Below are 15,512 nucleotides of genomic sequence, written 5' to 3' on the forward strand. Positions count from 1 at the left end.
ACATATTTTTTAGATTATTAATATTTTTAATATATTGGGAATATATATTAGATATTACATAATATCTAAAAGATATTATTAGAATAAAATTTTAAAAATAAAAATTTTAGAAATTAGATTTTGTAGCAACAATTTCTTACACAGTGTATAAAGGATAACAAATCTTTACAACCAGCCAGAGACGAAAACCTCTAAGCTTTGATTAAAGTTTTGTGGAGAATCCAGTCCCATTGACCATGGCCATTGATGAATACCAAAAACCTCACTTTGCGTTGCTTCCTTTCATGGCTCAGGGCCATATGATCCCCATGGTTGATATAGCCAGATTACTGGCGAAAAGCGGAGCCACTGTCACCATTTTAACCACACCCCACAATGGGAAAAGATTCGGAAACGTTATCGATCGAGCAATCGATTCTCAACTCAAGGTCCGAGTGGTACATCTCAAATTCCCTAGTGTCGAAGCCGGGCTCCCCGAAGGGTGCGAGAATTTAGACATGCTCGCAACCATGGACGATGCTAAAAAGTTTTTCGCAGCTGCCGGCATGTTGAAAGATCAGGTTCGAGAAATCATTGAAGAACTCGAACCACGGGTCAACTGTTTCATTGCTGATATGTGTTTTACGTGGGCTTCAAATCTCGGCAAAGCCTTGCATATTCCTAGACTTGTGTTTCATGGGTTCAGTTGCTTTTCTCTTTTATGCTTGTATATTTTGAATAGTTCCAACGACTTCGAAGCCATATCTTCTGATTTCGAGTATTTTGTGGTGCCGGGATTGCCTGATAGAATCGAAATCACCAAAGCTCAGCTTCGGGGAATTAGTCAATGTGATCCGAACTGGAGTGAGTTAAGAGACAAAATGAGACAGGCTGAGGATGAAGCATATGGAACGGTGATAAATACTTTTCATGATTTGGAGCCTGAATACGTGAAGGGATACATGAAAGTGAGAGATGGTAAAAAGCTCTGGTCTGTCGGTCCCGTTTCGTTATCCAACAAAGATGGCTTAGATATCGCTGAGAGGGGGGATAAAGCATCGAGTGATGCAGATAAATGCTTAAAATGGCTAGATTTACAAGGAAAAGCCTCCGTTATTTACGTCTGTCTTGGAAGTTTGTCCCATTTTTCTACTTCGCAATTGGTGGAGCTCGGTTTAGCCTTAAGAGCTTCGAATCGGCCCTTCATATGGGTTATCAGAAATGCATCAGATGAATTCAAAGCAAGGCTATTAGAAGAGAAACTCGAAGACGACACCGACGGGAGAGGGTTCTTGATCCATGGGTGGGAGCCGCAAGTGATGATACTTTCTCATCCATCGGTTGGAGGATTCTTGACGCATTGCGGATGGAACTCGACACTTGAAGGAATTACTGCAGGCTTGCCAATGATAGCATGGCCGGTGTTTGCGGAGCAATTTTGCAATGAGAAGTTTATCGTCCATGTGACCAAGACTGGTATAAGAGTAGGTGTTGAGTTGCCTGTCCTTCTTGGAGAGGAGGAAAAGGTGGGAGTGTTAGTTAATCATGATGAGATTAAAATGATAATTGACGAGCTCATGGATGGAGGAGAAGAAGGGGAAGAGAGACGAAACCGAGCTCGAAAACTGGGTGAAATGGCTAAAAGAGCAACAGAGGAAGGAGGTTCTTCATTCAGAAACATTGAGTTGCTTATACAAGATGTCGTCATGCATCATAAAACAAATTTAAAATAATAATATCTCTAAAAAAGTGGATGGTGAAAAGGTTTTATGGTAAACGAGGGGGAGAACATAAAAAGAGTTATATTTATATTTTAGTTTGTATACAGTAAAGTAAGTCATCTCCCTGCTCTTAAATATTTGAGTTATTTTTATTTAAAAAATAAAAAAAATCACTATTACTTAATATTAGTATTAATTATTTTTCTCATTTTAATAATTTATCGGACTTTAATTTAAATAAATTAAATTAACTATGTTATTTATTATGTCATTTGAATAAACTCAATGAATTGTTAAAAATAATTATAATGTAATTAATTTAAAAAAAACTTCAAAAAATTATATATACGAAGCACACATGATAAAGTATCTCAATATTTTGAATGAAGAGTCATCCAAATGAGTTCTAAATTAAATATATTAGCAAATGAAAAAACAAAAAAATGCAAAATCATCGTTATTACTTTTAAATTAAATAAATGAATTGAATTGAAAGAAAATTATATTTAATCAATTTTTAAATTTATTTTGTCAAATTATTATAATTTCTAAATGCTTGAACAAATACAATATTTTATAACCCAAAAATTTAATTGTTAATTAAAAAATTATTAATCAAACAATTACTAAATTTGAATCAGAATAACTATAAAAGTGTTGATGAAATGAATGTTCATCCACATGTATTATATGATATGATACTAGAAAGATATTTTTGTAAAGTTGCTAAAATGAGAAAGAGATATGTAAAAAATCAATCAATTTTTAAATTTGTTTTTTCCAACTAATTTTAAGAATAAAATAAATTGAATGATTAACTATTTTAATTTTTCTAATATATTTTATTTTATTTAAGTCTCTTCGTAATTATATATTATCAAATAGTACTTAATTATAACAATAATGACACGATAATTTAGTTACATTTGTAGAGTTATTCTCATACACATATATAATGACAATTATATTAACAAAAAATTATTCAAATATTAACTAAACAAGTTCAATAAACAATTAATTTGAATGAAAAAATATACTATATATTTTGAGTTCATTCACATCAGTTATTTTTTTAATAAATTGGCTTCACTACTAAAAAGATCTCGGTACGTGTGATTGAATATGATTATTTTATATAACATTATTTGTCATTTTGTTTTCAAATATAGCGTTCGGTGTGAATTATTGTTTAAACAGATAAATATGTACAATTTTGAGTTTTAAGAATGTAAATAGAATAATTCGGTGCATATATTTATTTAACTAATATGATAAATAATTGATTTATAATGAAATGATTATAAGTTAATTAGGAGAATATATATATTAAGTTTTTTAATTATGAGAGTATATGCATTAAGTTTTTTATTTATGTTTATTTGTTATTGTTAATGTGAATGTGAGTTAAACGAATTGATTTATAATGATTTAGATAATATTAAATTTATATTTGCATCTCCACTTGTCATTGCAATGTATGTATTTACTATTTATTTTACGTTGTTTATTTATTTTATATTTACTACTGTTAAATTTATATTTTCATTTCATTGTAATAAAATTATTGTTCCAGAAAATTTAATATATTAATAATTATTTTAATTAACTTAGGGTTCTAATTGTGAAAATCTCAAATCATCTACATAAATCGAAAGATTACTTAGGACATATATTTAAAATTTTAATGAGTACGTCTCTTGTGAAACGGTCTCACGAATCTTTATCTGTGAGACGGTACCCTACCGATATTCACAATAAAAATTAATATTCTTAGAATAAAAAGTAATAATTTTTCATTGATGACCCAAATAAGATATCTGTTTCACAAAATACGACCCGTGAGACCGTCTCACATAAGTTTTTGCCAATTTTAATATCATAAGACATATAAGGAAATTGTATTCTATATTATTTTTATTTTTATTAACTTTATTTTTCTAATATAATTTATTCTTAGGTTAATGGGTCATGGACAATAGATGTCAAATTAAATGCTAATATTAATTACAATTTAAATTCTATAATTATTATTTTTCTCATTAATTTTTTTGAAACTCACAAAATCTACTCCTTATTACAATCGTTTTTTGGATTATTTGTAAATTGTTAAGAGCTTAAAATTGAAAATTTTGATATTTTTTGAAATTGTAATTGAAATCTTAGTTTTGGCCTCCAGTTTCTTTCACAGAATTGCATTAGGATAAGTGCAAAAATAAGATAAAGCAGTTCATTTAATTTATATGTTTGGTTGTCGTTGTCTTTTAATTTTTCAATTGTTATGTCATCCATTTTTTCTCTACTTCTGGGATATATATTTAGTGATCAGATGCAATAATGATAGTACATGATTGATGTCAAACTATAAATTTGAATTGACCTATGTTGTATTATCTATATATTCGGCATGTAATTTCATCTCTATCTAAATTGTTTTTTTTTTTTGTTACTTTCCCTAATATATAGTGTGTACATGAATAAATATTTTTTTTGAGTTTGTTTACATCCATATTATTTATGTATGTTTAGTTTATTATCATTTGCTAATGATATAAGTTTTTTAGATTGAATATTTAATTTTCTATGTATGTTGTTTAATTTGCATCATCTCCATCTCTATAAATTGTAATTGTATCATCAGAAAAAAAGAAGTAGACAGACTTGGCAAGTTCAAATTTTTTGAGCTTAAAACCTTTAATTTCTCTTCTATGCAAGGATAGTCTCTTCGCCAATGGTGTCACCAAGATTTGATTTAGCCATAATCTCTTGAATCAGACTCGAAATATTACCATAAGAAGAACCTCCATTGATGGCCTTGTTCGCCATTTCTCCAAGCTCCCTAGCTTTTCTCCTCCTTTCTTCTCCATTTTCCCCTCCATCCATCACCATATCCAAAGCTTTCTTAACATCATCCCTTTTTACCAGAACTCCGACTTTTTCTTCCTCTCCCCACTTGACAGGCGTTTCCACACCAACACTCACTCCAACCTTCAGAACTTCCGTGACCAGTTTCTCGTTGCAAAATTGCTCTGCAAAAAGTGGCCATGTCACCATTGGCACCCCTGCCGAAATCCCTTCCAGCGTCGAGTTCCATCCGGCATGCGTCAAGAATCCTCCGATTGCTTTATGTGAGAGGATCAGGACTTGGGGAGCCCATCCCCGGATTATGAGTCCTCTTCCGTTAACCCTTTCTTCAAATCCGCTTTCCAGGATCCATCTCTGCAGTTCACCTGATTTGTCGCATCCTCCTAATGACCAAATAAAAGGCCTGTTCGATTCCTCCAGACCAAGTGCAAGCTCGATCATTTGCGGTGTTATCAGGCGCGATAAGCTCCCGAGACTAGCGTAAATCGCTGATCCGGGCTCGTGTAAATCGAGCCATTTTAAGCAATCTTGCTCATCGATGCAAGCTTTGTTTCCTCTGTCGACAAAATCCAAGCTATTTTTGTTGCACAACGAAACAGGGCCAATGCACCAGACATTTTCACCTTTGGCTTTGCTATATTCCTTCACATACTGCGCCTCCAATTCTTGAAAAGTATTCACCACTACCCCGAATGATGTCTTTTCTGCAGCTCTGATTTGATCTGAAACATCTTTTATAGCAGACGAGCTGCTATTCGTGGAACCCGTAACCTGGAATTTTCTTAATCTGATCGAATCAGGAAGATTCGGAACCTCGAATTGCTCCGAATCTGAGCTCAAGGAATCAAGAATCTTGGACGATACGATATTGTTCGAGCACAAGAGGGAGAAACAGCAAGTTCCATGGAAAACTATTCTAGGAATCTGAAACTTTTCAGCAATTTTAGTAGTCCAGGGCAAACCCATGTCTGAAATCAGGCAGTTCGGCCGAGGTTTTAGCTCCTCGAACAATTCTCCCACTTCTTTCTGCAACAGACTAAGGGCTACAAAGAAATTTGAAGCCAAATTCAGTGAGGGAAGCGAATCAAGATTCTCGCACCCTTCCGGTAACCCTGCTTCCGAGGACGGAAACCGGATCCTGAGGAGATGAATTTCCAGGCCTGATTCTTTCGCACGATCAATCGCTGTGCTGAATCTGTTCGCATTGAGGGGCGTGGTGATTATTGTGACAACTACACCTCTCTGTGCCAGTAATTTCGCGATGTCTATCATAGGAATCATGTGCCCCGGAGCCATGAGAGGGAACAGAATGAAGTGGAGCTTGTGGGATTGACTGGCCATGGCAAAAATGGATGAAGATTTTCGAGGATTTGGGCTTGATTATGGCTTACACAAGAGAATGGATTCTTGGAAAGTTCCGTTTGTTGTTGGATTTGATAATTGTATCAAATTTTCTACTTTTTATTCCATTTATTTCTTTGAAAAGACGTGACATTCTACAAAAAAATGTCAAAAACTATTCAAGCCATCTATATTCAATTATTGTTATTTGGGTTTTTGAAAAAGAAATGCACATCGTAGATAAACTCAATGAATTATGTCCACTCAATTATTATAGATTTCTTGTATCACAAAAATTCACATGAGACGATTTTATAGATCAATTTTATAAGATATATATTTTATTTGAGTCATCCAAAAAAATATTATTTTTTTGTCAAAAATATACTTTTATTATAAAAAAAATATTATCATAATTGACTCATCTCACGAATAAATATTTATATTCACTTTCTGAATGTAATTTGACAATTATATTAAGAGTATGTCTTTTGTGAGATGGTCTCACGAATCTTTATCTGTGAGACGGGTCAACCCTATCGATATTCACAATAAAAAGTAATACTCTTAGTATAAAAAGTAATATTTTTTTATGGATGACCAAAATAAGATATCTGTCTCACAAAAGACAAAAACTTGTACAAAATTATAACATGTCATAAATGTAATTGTAAAATAATATTATTATTCAAATAAATAAGCGCAAAAAATTTAATCTCAAAGGATCTTATTTGTGAAAAATTTGCGCACTTGCTTAAAGGATTAATGTGAATATAGATTAATTAGTTAATTTAAAATAATATTAGTTTCTAATAGTGAACTTACATTTTTATTTATTATAGTACCCAATAAGTATGCAATACATACCATTTATTTTCTAAACAATATTTTTTCTAGAAACAATTTACAAATATATTTAGTAAAAACATTGTTTTATTTCCATTTGTAGTCAGCTCCAAAACTTCTGGTCGTAACAAAAATTCAAGTATAAGTTTCAGTTATATTTAAAATTTAAGAAAAATATGATATTCTGATAATTATATAATTATAATATATTTTCAGTTTGTTGATATAAATGATAACAAAGAATTATAGGAGAGGAATTTTAGAAAAAATAATATTCTCAAAATTATGAAGCATGCATCCCTTTCTCTCACTAGAGAACAAGAGATCACAGCAAATTTTGGTTTATTTCTATTGTACACATGTTGCAGAAGCAGTCCACGTAACTGGCGTGCATAGTCTGCAGACTTCGCTTTCAAGATTGCAACTTTTTAATATATTTTGGCTTACAGTTTTTTTTTAAAAAAAATTTACTTTAAATCCTCACATTTAAATTTAAATTTGTATTAAACATCTATCAAAAAATTTATGTGTTTATATTCTCTGATCCACAACAAAATTTGTGTAGGATCGAGTGCTTACAGCTTTACCAAAAGCTATAGCTGGTGTTAATGGTGCAATTCAAATATTTTAAACCGCACAGCAGCTCAAGCACCACGGTTCGATCATTCTACCAAGCAAGAACAATTATTGCACCCAACAATCTCCCTCCCAATAATTGCACTTCTTGCAATCAATGGGAATCGAACATGTGATCTTGGCTCTGATACCAATTGTAGGACCGAGTGCTTACCGCTTTACCAAAAGCTATAACTTGTGGTAATGGTGCAACTCAAATCTTTTAAACCGCACAGCAGCTCAAGCATCACGGTTCGATCATTCTACCAAGCAAGGACAATTATTGCACCCAACAATTTGTTTGTATTCCTTGAGCTCATGTGCCTTTTCGCAAATGAAAATGAGTACAAAACATTAAAAATACGGTATCAATATATGGCAAAAACTTATGTGAGACGGTCTCACGGGTCGTATTTTGTGAGACGAATATCTTATTTGGGTCATCCATTAAAAATATTATTTTTTATACTAATAGTATTACTTTTTATTGTGAATATCGGTAGGATTGACCTGTCTCACAAATAAAGATTCGTGATACTGTCTCACAAGAGACCTACTCCTAATATATATGATATTTGAGTACCGATTGTTTTAGATCTGATGCTAATATATAATTTTTTAGTACACAAACACGTAAAAGAAATACTGATATTAACGACAAGATTTATTTTTCGGATGAAAATTGATACAAAACATTAAAATTATGATATATATATATATATATATATATATAATATATATAGAAACAAGCCATATTTAATTTTTGAGAGGACTAAATTATTAAATTGGTCGTCAATTTGGAACATCACAAAAAAACCAAGAAGAACAAACAAAAACTCTATTGTAAGCGCTTACGTGACTACGTTTTTCAGCATATTTAAAAAGCTAGAATTGATTAAACGCCGTAAATATTTTAATAAAAATAGGATATTCTGTGAGAAATTTACAAAAGAATTTTGATGGATAGACACTTGTTTTTTTTTTTAAATGTTAATTCTTTCATATATAAAAACAATTTAATTTCGAAGAAATGAAGCATAGTTACTCAAAACTATTAGCTTTCATAATTATAAATTATAAAAGAGCAAGTCTCATTCACAAAAATAATAATAATAATAATATAATAATTTATCCTTCGAAGTAGAATAAGTTTGTAGTAAACTTATTTCGACCACCTTCGTGCTGCAGACCTCAGAAAACTGTGTCAATGGAGGTCATACAACCCAAGCACCTGAACTTCCTTTTGATACCTTTGATGGCCCCCGGCCACGTGATTCCAATGATAGACATGGCCAAGATGCTGGCCAGACACGGCGTTAACATAACAATCATGCTCACCCCACTGAATTTCGATCGATTCAGTTCAGTGGTAAATCGAGCTGCCATGTCCGGATTACCAATCAGGCTTCTCCGAATTAGGTTTCCGTCCGAGGAAGCTGGACTGCCGGCGGGATGCGAAAGCGCCGATACTCTCCCTTCTTACCAACTAATCCACAATTTCTTCGTCGCTATCACACTCTTGCAGGCGATTGTTGAAGAAAAATTGGATGAAATGAAACCCATTCCTAGCTGCGTAATCTGCGACAAACATCTTCCGTGGATGGCGAAGACGTGTGAGAAATTTGAGATTCCGAGGGTTGCTTTTGATGGGATGAGCTGTTTTACCCAGCTGGTGATGCATAATTTGTATCTTTCGAAGATTCACGAAACTGTTCCTGAAACAGTGCCATTTGTTGTGCCTGGTTTGCCGGATGAAGTTGAGTTCACAAAGCTTCAGCTTCCGGGATTGTTTAACCCAAGATCCATTGATTTTGTCGGGTTTCGAGAACAGGTTAGGCAGTAAAAATCCGTTTTCATCCTGAATTTCAACCTGAAATTCGATTCATGTTTGTTTTAAGAAATTTATATTTTATGTAAATATGTATGTATAAGAATGTGAATCTTACAAGATTTAATTTTTATACCTTGATGTTATCACACATTGATCACAAATATCATTCAAATTGTAGTAATTGTGAAACAAATAATACAGGTGAGAATAACAGAGTCACAGGCATATGGAGTGGTGGTGAACAGCTTTGAAGAGCTAGAAAAAGGATATGTGGACGAGTTTAAAAAGATTAGAGGCGATAAAGTTTGGTGTATAGGGCCGTTATCCCTTTCAAATGATGACAATTTAGACAGGGCGGAGAGAGGTAATCAAGCCTCCATTGATGCAGCTCAGTGCTTGAAATGGCTTGACAGTAGGCCGCCAGGTTCTGTAGTTTACGCCTGTCTCGGAAGCCTTGCGCGCCTTTCGGCTCCACAGTTTCTTGAGCTTGCTTTGGGGCTGGAAGCATCGAATCACCCTTTCATTCTGGTCGTAAACATTGGATCAGAATGCGAAGAAATCGATAAATGGATTTCCGACGAAGGGTTCGAGGAAAGAACCGGAGAACGGTGCCTTTTGATTCGGGGTTGGGCTCCACAAGTGCTGATTCTATCCCACCCTGCAGTGGGAGGATTCTTGACGCACTGTGGATGGAACTCGACTCTGGAAAGTGTTTGTGCCGGTTTGCCAATGGTTACATTTCCATTGTTTGGTGAGCAGTTTTTGAATGAAAAGTTAGTCGTGCAGGTTTTGAAGATGGGAGTTGGAGTCGGAGCTCGAGTCTCTGTCCATTTGGGGGAGAAAGAAAAGCCGGAGGCCAGGGTGACGAGGGACAGAATTCAGGCCGCGGTCGAGAAGGTAATGGATCAAGGAGAAGAGGGATGTGAAAGGAGGAGAAGGGCACAAGAGCTTGGAAAAATGGCGAAAAGATCGGTTGAAGATGGAGGATCTTCCTGCTTAAACATTAAGTTGTTGATCCAAGATATTTCAAAATTGACCGAACATAAGAAATTCGTGTAGTGATATTATCTATATATAGTCATCCAATGTGATTCATCAGATTTTCTGTTTGTTATATGTAATTGTAAGTGTTCGTTCTAAAATGATCAGTTATATTTTCAGTCAACTTTGGACAACGTTCTTTTCCAATGTAAATGAATCAAGTTTTGCATGGATTGGTCTGTGCGAATCTATTTTCTTAGGAAAGGACATTGTTGGCATTTGATTCGTTTCAAATCTTTTGCGGTAATTCGATCCATCCAGAGAACAAAGGGTATATTTGGAGTTTGATTTGACATATTCTAAACCACATTTACCTTATATAAACGACTTTTTTAATAATTTATTATTGAGAATAAGTTGTATGTTTGTTTTTCTAGTTAAAAAATATATTATAAGGCTGTTATTGTAGCTCCCTTACCCATAACTCCTAAATTAAACAATTCTAACGTGCAATAATCAACTTAAATAAATCATAATCAAAGTAATCACCGAACCAGTGGAAAATTACATGACCTAAATATTCGTGTCATCTCATCGTGGATCTAAATAACAATATATTACAACCACATCGAATATGTATCTCAACTCATATATAAATAACAATAACAAAATAAACCCTGAAGAATCTCCCCCGAAGGCATCGATATCTCCTAGCCACTGTCGATTCCTCCTGGCCCATCTAACTTTGAGACCTATCTCATGGAATAAGGTGTCCAAGATAAAAACAAGGATGTGAGAGATAGGTCACCCAGTATGTAATGTGTAAGTATACAAACATATATGTAACATGAATTTGGTGATATGGGGAAAACTCATTATCACTCTATATCTAGTTGCGGAGTACGTAGCACGTTGGTGTGCCGAATCAGTTGGTGACTTTCACACTCAAATGAGATCTTGAACCTGTAATATCCATGGTCATCATAGCACGCTGGTCCGTTGAGTCAGTTAGTGGCTCACAATACCCGATCATCATGAAATAGGGTTGAGCTATCCTTACTAGATCAATGCTTATCTCAAGGAATGTACTGATTCAAGATCCAAACAACAAGGAGCACTAAACTACTAGTCTAGTCTAGTAGTTGTTTTTTCTATTAGATGCAAGAATATTTACTTCCATAATCTCATCGGTTTTTTTACTTCACAATAACTCGGATTTAATCCCATAGAGATGGTAAATCTTTAGTCTGTAAAAATCAATACGAGAATAAATAGAATTGCACATTTCATCTTTTCCCCCCCAATTGGATTGGGTTAATTTTGGAGGTTTACTTAAATTTACCAAATTTCGTTACTATATCACCCTCTTCTTTTATTTATTAGATATAATGATATTGGGATATGGTAAAAAAATTACTTCAGTAAGCATAGTTTCTATTTTACAGTTTTTCAAATAATTTTTGCATATTAAAAATCACATTCAAATGGAGCTGAAGTATATTTTGAAACAATTAAATCGATAAAATTTGGAATTCAAATAAATTATTTTGTTTAGCAATCCATATTTCATTTTATTAAAAATGACCATCTCCAAGTGTATTTGAGTGTTTTCAAATACATATGAGAATGAAATTTTTTTTAAAATTTTTGACCAAAATTATTTTGCTAACTATCTCATATATTAATAAATATATTTAAAATTTAAACCGATAGTCAGAATAAAGAGTCTAAAAGGAACTCAGCCCAGTCGCACCTCCAGTTCAATTCGACTCGTTTAAGACCGGGTCAAGCCTGATAATCCAGCAGTCGCCACCCATTTCAATGGTATTTCATAAGACTCGAAAATCCCTCAAAATTATAATCAAAATCTTGTGTTTTCACCATTTTTTTTCTTCATTAGAACATTTGTTTGTTTCAAGAACCATGGCACGAGAACCTCGTTTTGTGCCAATCCCGTTACTAGCTCAAAGTCACATGATACCACGATAGACATGGCCAAATTGTTGGCTGAAAGTGGCGTCATGACTCCAAACATTGTATCCCGGTTCGCGGAAACTATTCGTCATGCTCGAAAGTTGGGACTGGATATCCATCTTGTGGAAATCCCATTTCCTTGTAGAGAAATCCTAGAGTGACATATATGAACTTGAACAACTAGGGAACTAGGCTGCAGGAAAGATTCGAAGAGAGGATGAAAGGGAGAGGACTTCTTGATCTGCACAGGTCCGATTTTATCACATCCTGCCGTTGGAGGATTCTTGACGCATTGCGGATGGAATTCGACTATTGAGGGAGCATGCTCAGGGGTGCCAATGATAACGTGGCCTATGTTTGCCGAGCATCTCTTCAATGAGAAGCTTGTTGTGGAGATTTTGAAGATGGGGGTTCGAGTAGGGGTCGAAATCCCTGTCAGATCGGGCGAAGAAGAGAAAGTTGGAGTGACTGTGGTGAAATAACAGGTTCAGAATGTTGTGAAATTGTCGATGAATGGAAAAGAAGAAGGTGAGAAGATAAGAAAGAGGGCAGAAAAAATTAGGAGTTGGGCTATGGAAACAATGGAAACTGATGGATCATCTCACTACAGCATATCGGGTTTGATTCAGGATATCATGGAGAAATCACACCAAAGTGGATCTCAATCTTAAAGGACAGTTCTTTCTTGAATTTGCAAGTCATACTTAATATAAAAAAAATCCTGAATCAATCCCTAATTTTAATAATCATGATTAACAAATTGTATTGAGATAATAAATATTACAAGGTTAATCAGCCAAATAAATTTGTAGACTACCACACTTGACCCCCCCAAAAAAAGAAATGAAGAAGTACTAGTCAACAGTTGTGATTAGTAAATTTCAACAAATCTATGGTTTTGAATCATCAAGAACATGAATTCGATGAGAATTTTTTGGTAGTAGAAACTAGCCAGTCTTCTCCATTGATGTATGAAATATGAAGGTATGGAGCTACTTCATCTTGCTTCAACTGCTTCGCGTAAGCCACGCGATGAGTAGAGTTGGCTCCCATCCCGTAGCACTCGTATTCACCAAAGTTGACCTTCCTAGTAGAAAAAGAAAAAAGAAGAAGTTAAGATATATGTCGAAAGCTTAGACCGTTGGATAAGAGAACTCTAAACTGAATTATTAGCTATATTCAATAGATTCTGATGCAACAATCCTTACAACCAAAAGACAAATTTGGCTAGGGGCTCAGTAAAGAAGACTCGTCGGAATTGGCTTTCCCAGAGACTCACTCATTCACATTCATTTAGAAAATGATTAATTCAATAGTTAGAAAAGGCCATTGGACAGCTTGGCACATCCATACATACTTATCCCACCATCGTCCATCAGGTATCGGCTAATGAACGATGAGTCAGTAAAACATATGCATATAATGAGCAAAAAAGGATTATGTCAACCACAGACTGATCTTTAGAGGCGTCGTTCCAATTGTTCCAGCCTTCGGCAGCGACAACACCAGACATGTTGGTTTTGGCGAAAACCATGGTAGCATAGTGCCCCCAAGCTCTTCCCAGCCACACTTTTCCAGTGCCATTGATGCTGCAGTTCACAAAAGAGAAGCCTGTTTTTTCTTTCGATGAATCTCTGCCCTGAGCAGTGATGGAGCCACTGATCCCACTAGATGATACTTCCTTCGCCACAGAACTAAGGGTGCAATCCTGCAGTGTTTTTTGGAAAAATTTTATCGGAGAGGAATAGGGTATTTTTCATGCGCAATTCCACATCAAGTATCGGCAACATTTGTAGAATTGTATGCAACGATACTATACGGGTTATGGAAAAAAATCTCTGATTTGTACCTCAAAGAGTGATCTACCATTTCCAAAGATGAAATCGATGGATCCTTGAATGAAACACTCTTTGAAATAATGTCTGCCTTGATCATCATTAAGTGTATCCTGTGCTCCATAAAATCCACACCCGTAAAATGCAGATTGATCACCTGAAATCCTTAGTGCCACGGCTTGTCCTCCCATTTCCCCTGATCAGGTGCTTGAGCTGTGTTCTTACTTATACATATATATAGCATAAATCAACCCCCAAAAGAAATATTGAAATGACGTACATGTTTCAAGAAACTGCTAAATCACATGTTAGAATATTAGAAATTATATTTGATAGTATCATGATTACGATATATATCTTGTATTACGAGAATATTAGATAGAATATTATGATTAATGCTTATATAGGTTGGTACTTTATATTCCAAAAATCAAGAGAATATTAATGTAGCCAATGGACAATATTTGACCATGGATGTAGAACTCCACGCTTGAGGTCAAACCATGTAATTTGTTTCGTGTTACGTTTTCTCTCTTCACAATCTCTTGATAGTTGATACTGTTATTATTCCAAAACTATTCGTGAGAATCAAATAATCAACAACTTCTTGACAGAAACAACAGTTTACCAGAAAACTAATGTTGTAGGCTAGGAAATTGGGAGCAAATATGGCCATAGTGGAGCTATAAGCTGTCCCTCCAGTGGAATTAGCCGTGTCATTCCAGGATATAAAAGTATTGAGGTACCCTTGTCCTTGAATTATCAAATTTGTCTTGTTAGAACTAACTTCAACTTTTTCTCTGTAACATAGTCACTTAAGTTTAAAACATCTCAATGTTAGTGGGAAAAATATGCATGTTGAGGACATATAATGACTTAACCTATAAGTGCCTTTATCGATCATGATAAGTGATCTAGTGGAACTGAAATTCGGCAGGGCGTTTACAGCTTTTTGCACGCTGCTAAAATTCGCACAACCCTTTAAATCAACGGTGATAACGAGGGTAATGTTGTATAACTGTACCAGATCAGATTTCCATGAGTTGTAGTTGCATGAGCTCTTAGGCCTTCTGCGATGATGACCATGCCTTCTGAAAATGAGATTTTCAAGAATGGAGTAGTCGTTCGAGCTGATTTTTTCAGCCACCCTTTTGAAAAACTCGAGCTTATCCAATGCACGGCGAATGCGAAATGATGTGAAAGTGCTTGAATTATCGGTGAAAGATTGAGAGAGCATGGGAAGTGAGAGTGAGAGAAGTAAAATGCTGAAGATAGTGAGCCAAAAGAAGGTGGTTGTCTTGAAGTTCATGGTTTAGGTAATTAAGTAGTTTTTTTTGTTCACGCTTTTTGGGTATAGTTAGGTTATTGCATGTGCCCTTGTGCAAAGTAAAATTCAAATGGTTGTAGAACTTTGATTCGGAATCAAAGAAAATCATTCCATATCAATTTATGTTTAAAAAAAAAAAAAAAACTGAATTTCATATTAAACTCGATAGAATATAATGTTAATTCTTACGCCTAACGGGA

At 34.5% G+C, this 15,512-nt stretch overlaps 4 protein-coding genes across 4 annotated transcripts; 2 read left to right on the forward strand and 2 right to left on the reverse strand.

The window, feature by feature from the left end:
• The first annotated feature begins 187 nt into the window (after nucleotides 1-187).
• LOC142526890 (UDP-glycosyltransferase 73C4-like) lies at nucleotides 188-1,722 on the forward strand. Its single transcript, XM_075631543.1, has one exon. The coding sequence runs from the start codon at nucleotides 237-239 to the stop codon at nucleotides 1,710-1,712; it is 1,476 nt and encodes a 491-aa protein (XP_075487658.1). The 5' UTR covers nucleotides 188-236; the 3' UTR covers nucleotides 1,713-1,722.
• A 2,588-nt stretch (nucleotides 1,723-4,310) lies between these two features.
• On the reverse strand, nucleotides 4,311-6,069 carry LOC142526874 (UDP-glycosyltransferase 73C3-like). The gene has a single exon (XM_075631523.1). It carries the CDS (start codon nucleotides 5,901-5,903, stop codon nucleotides 4,404-4,406), a length of 1,500 nt encoding a protein of 499 aa, XP_075487638.1. The 5' UTR covers nucleotides 5,904-6,069; the 3' UTR covers nucleotides 4,311-4,403.
• A 2,431-nt stretch (nucleotides 6,070-8,500) lies between these two features.
• On the forward strand, nucleotides 8,501-10,360 carry LOC142526882 (UDP-glycosyltransferase 73C2-like). Its single transcript, XM_075631532.1, has 2 exons — nucleotides 8,501-9,195; nucleotides 9,397-10,360. The coding sequence occupies exons 1-2, from the start codon at nucleotides 8,572-8,574 to the stop codon at nucleotides 10,252-10,254; spliced, it is 1,482 nt and encodes a 493-aa protein (XP_075487647.1). The 5' UTR covers nucleotides 8,501-8,571; the 3' UTR covers nucleotides 10,255-10,360.
• Nucleotides 10,361-12,033: 1,673 nt separating this feature from the next.
• On the reverse strand, nucleotides 12,034-15,294 carry LOC142537314 (putative pectinesterase 14). The gene is given in 6 exon segments (XM_075642854.1): nucleotides 12,034-13,237; nucleotides 13,605-13,858; nucleotides 14,000-14,184; nucleotides 14,187-14,205; nucleotides 14,614-14,785; nucleotides 14,867-15,294. Coding segments are annotated over 6 exon segments (1,239 nt in total). The 3' UTR covers nucleotides 12,034-13,056.
• Between the last annotated feature and the right edge of the window lie 218 nt (nucleotides 15,295-15,512).

The sequence above is a fragment of the Primulina tabacum genome, chromosome 2 (genome assembly GCF_025594145.1).
Source record: "Primulina tabacum isolate GXHZ01 chromosome 2, ASM2559414v2, whole genome shotgun sequence".
Lineage (NCBI taxonomy): Eukaryota > Viridiplantae > Streptophyta > Magnoliopsida > Lamiales > Gesneriaceae > Primulina > Primulina tabacum.

Coding starts and splice junctions, on each gene's coding strand:
- LOC142526890 (XM_075631543.1), top strand. CDS start 237: ATGGCCATTGATGAATACCAAAAACCTCACTTTGCGTTGCTTCCTTTC.
- LOC142526874 (XM_075631523.1), bottom strand. CDS start 5,903: ATGGCCAGTCAATCCCACAAGCTCCACTTCATTCTGTTCCCTCTCATG.
- LOC142526882 (XM_075631532.1), top strand. CDS start 8,572: ATGGAGGTCATACAACCCAAGCACCTGAACTTCCTTTTGATACCTTTG. Junction 9,196..9,396: donor TTGTCGGGTTTCGAGAACAG/GTTAGGCAGTAA, acceptor CAAATAATACAG/GTGAGAATAACAGAGTCACA.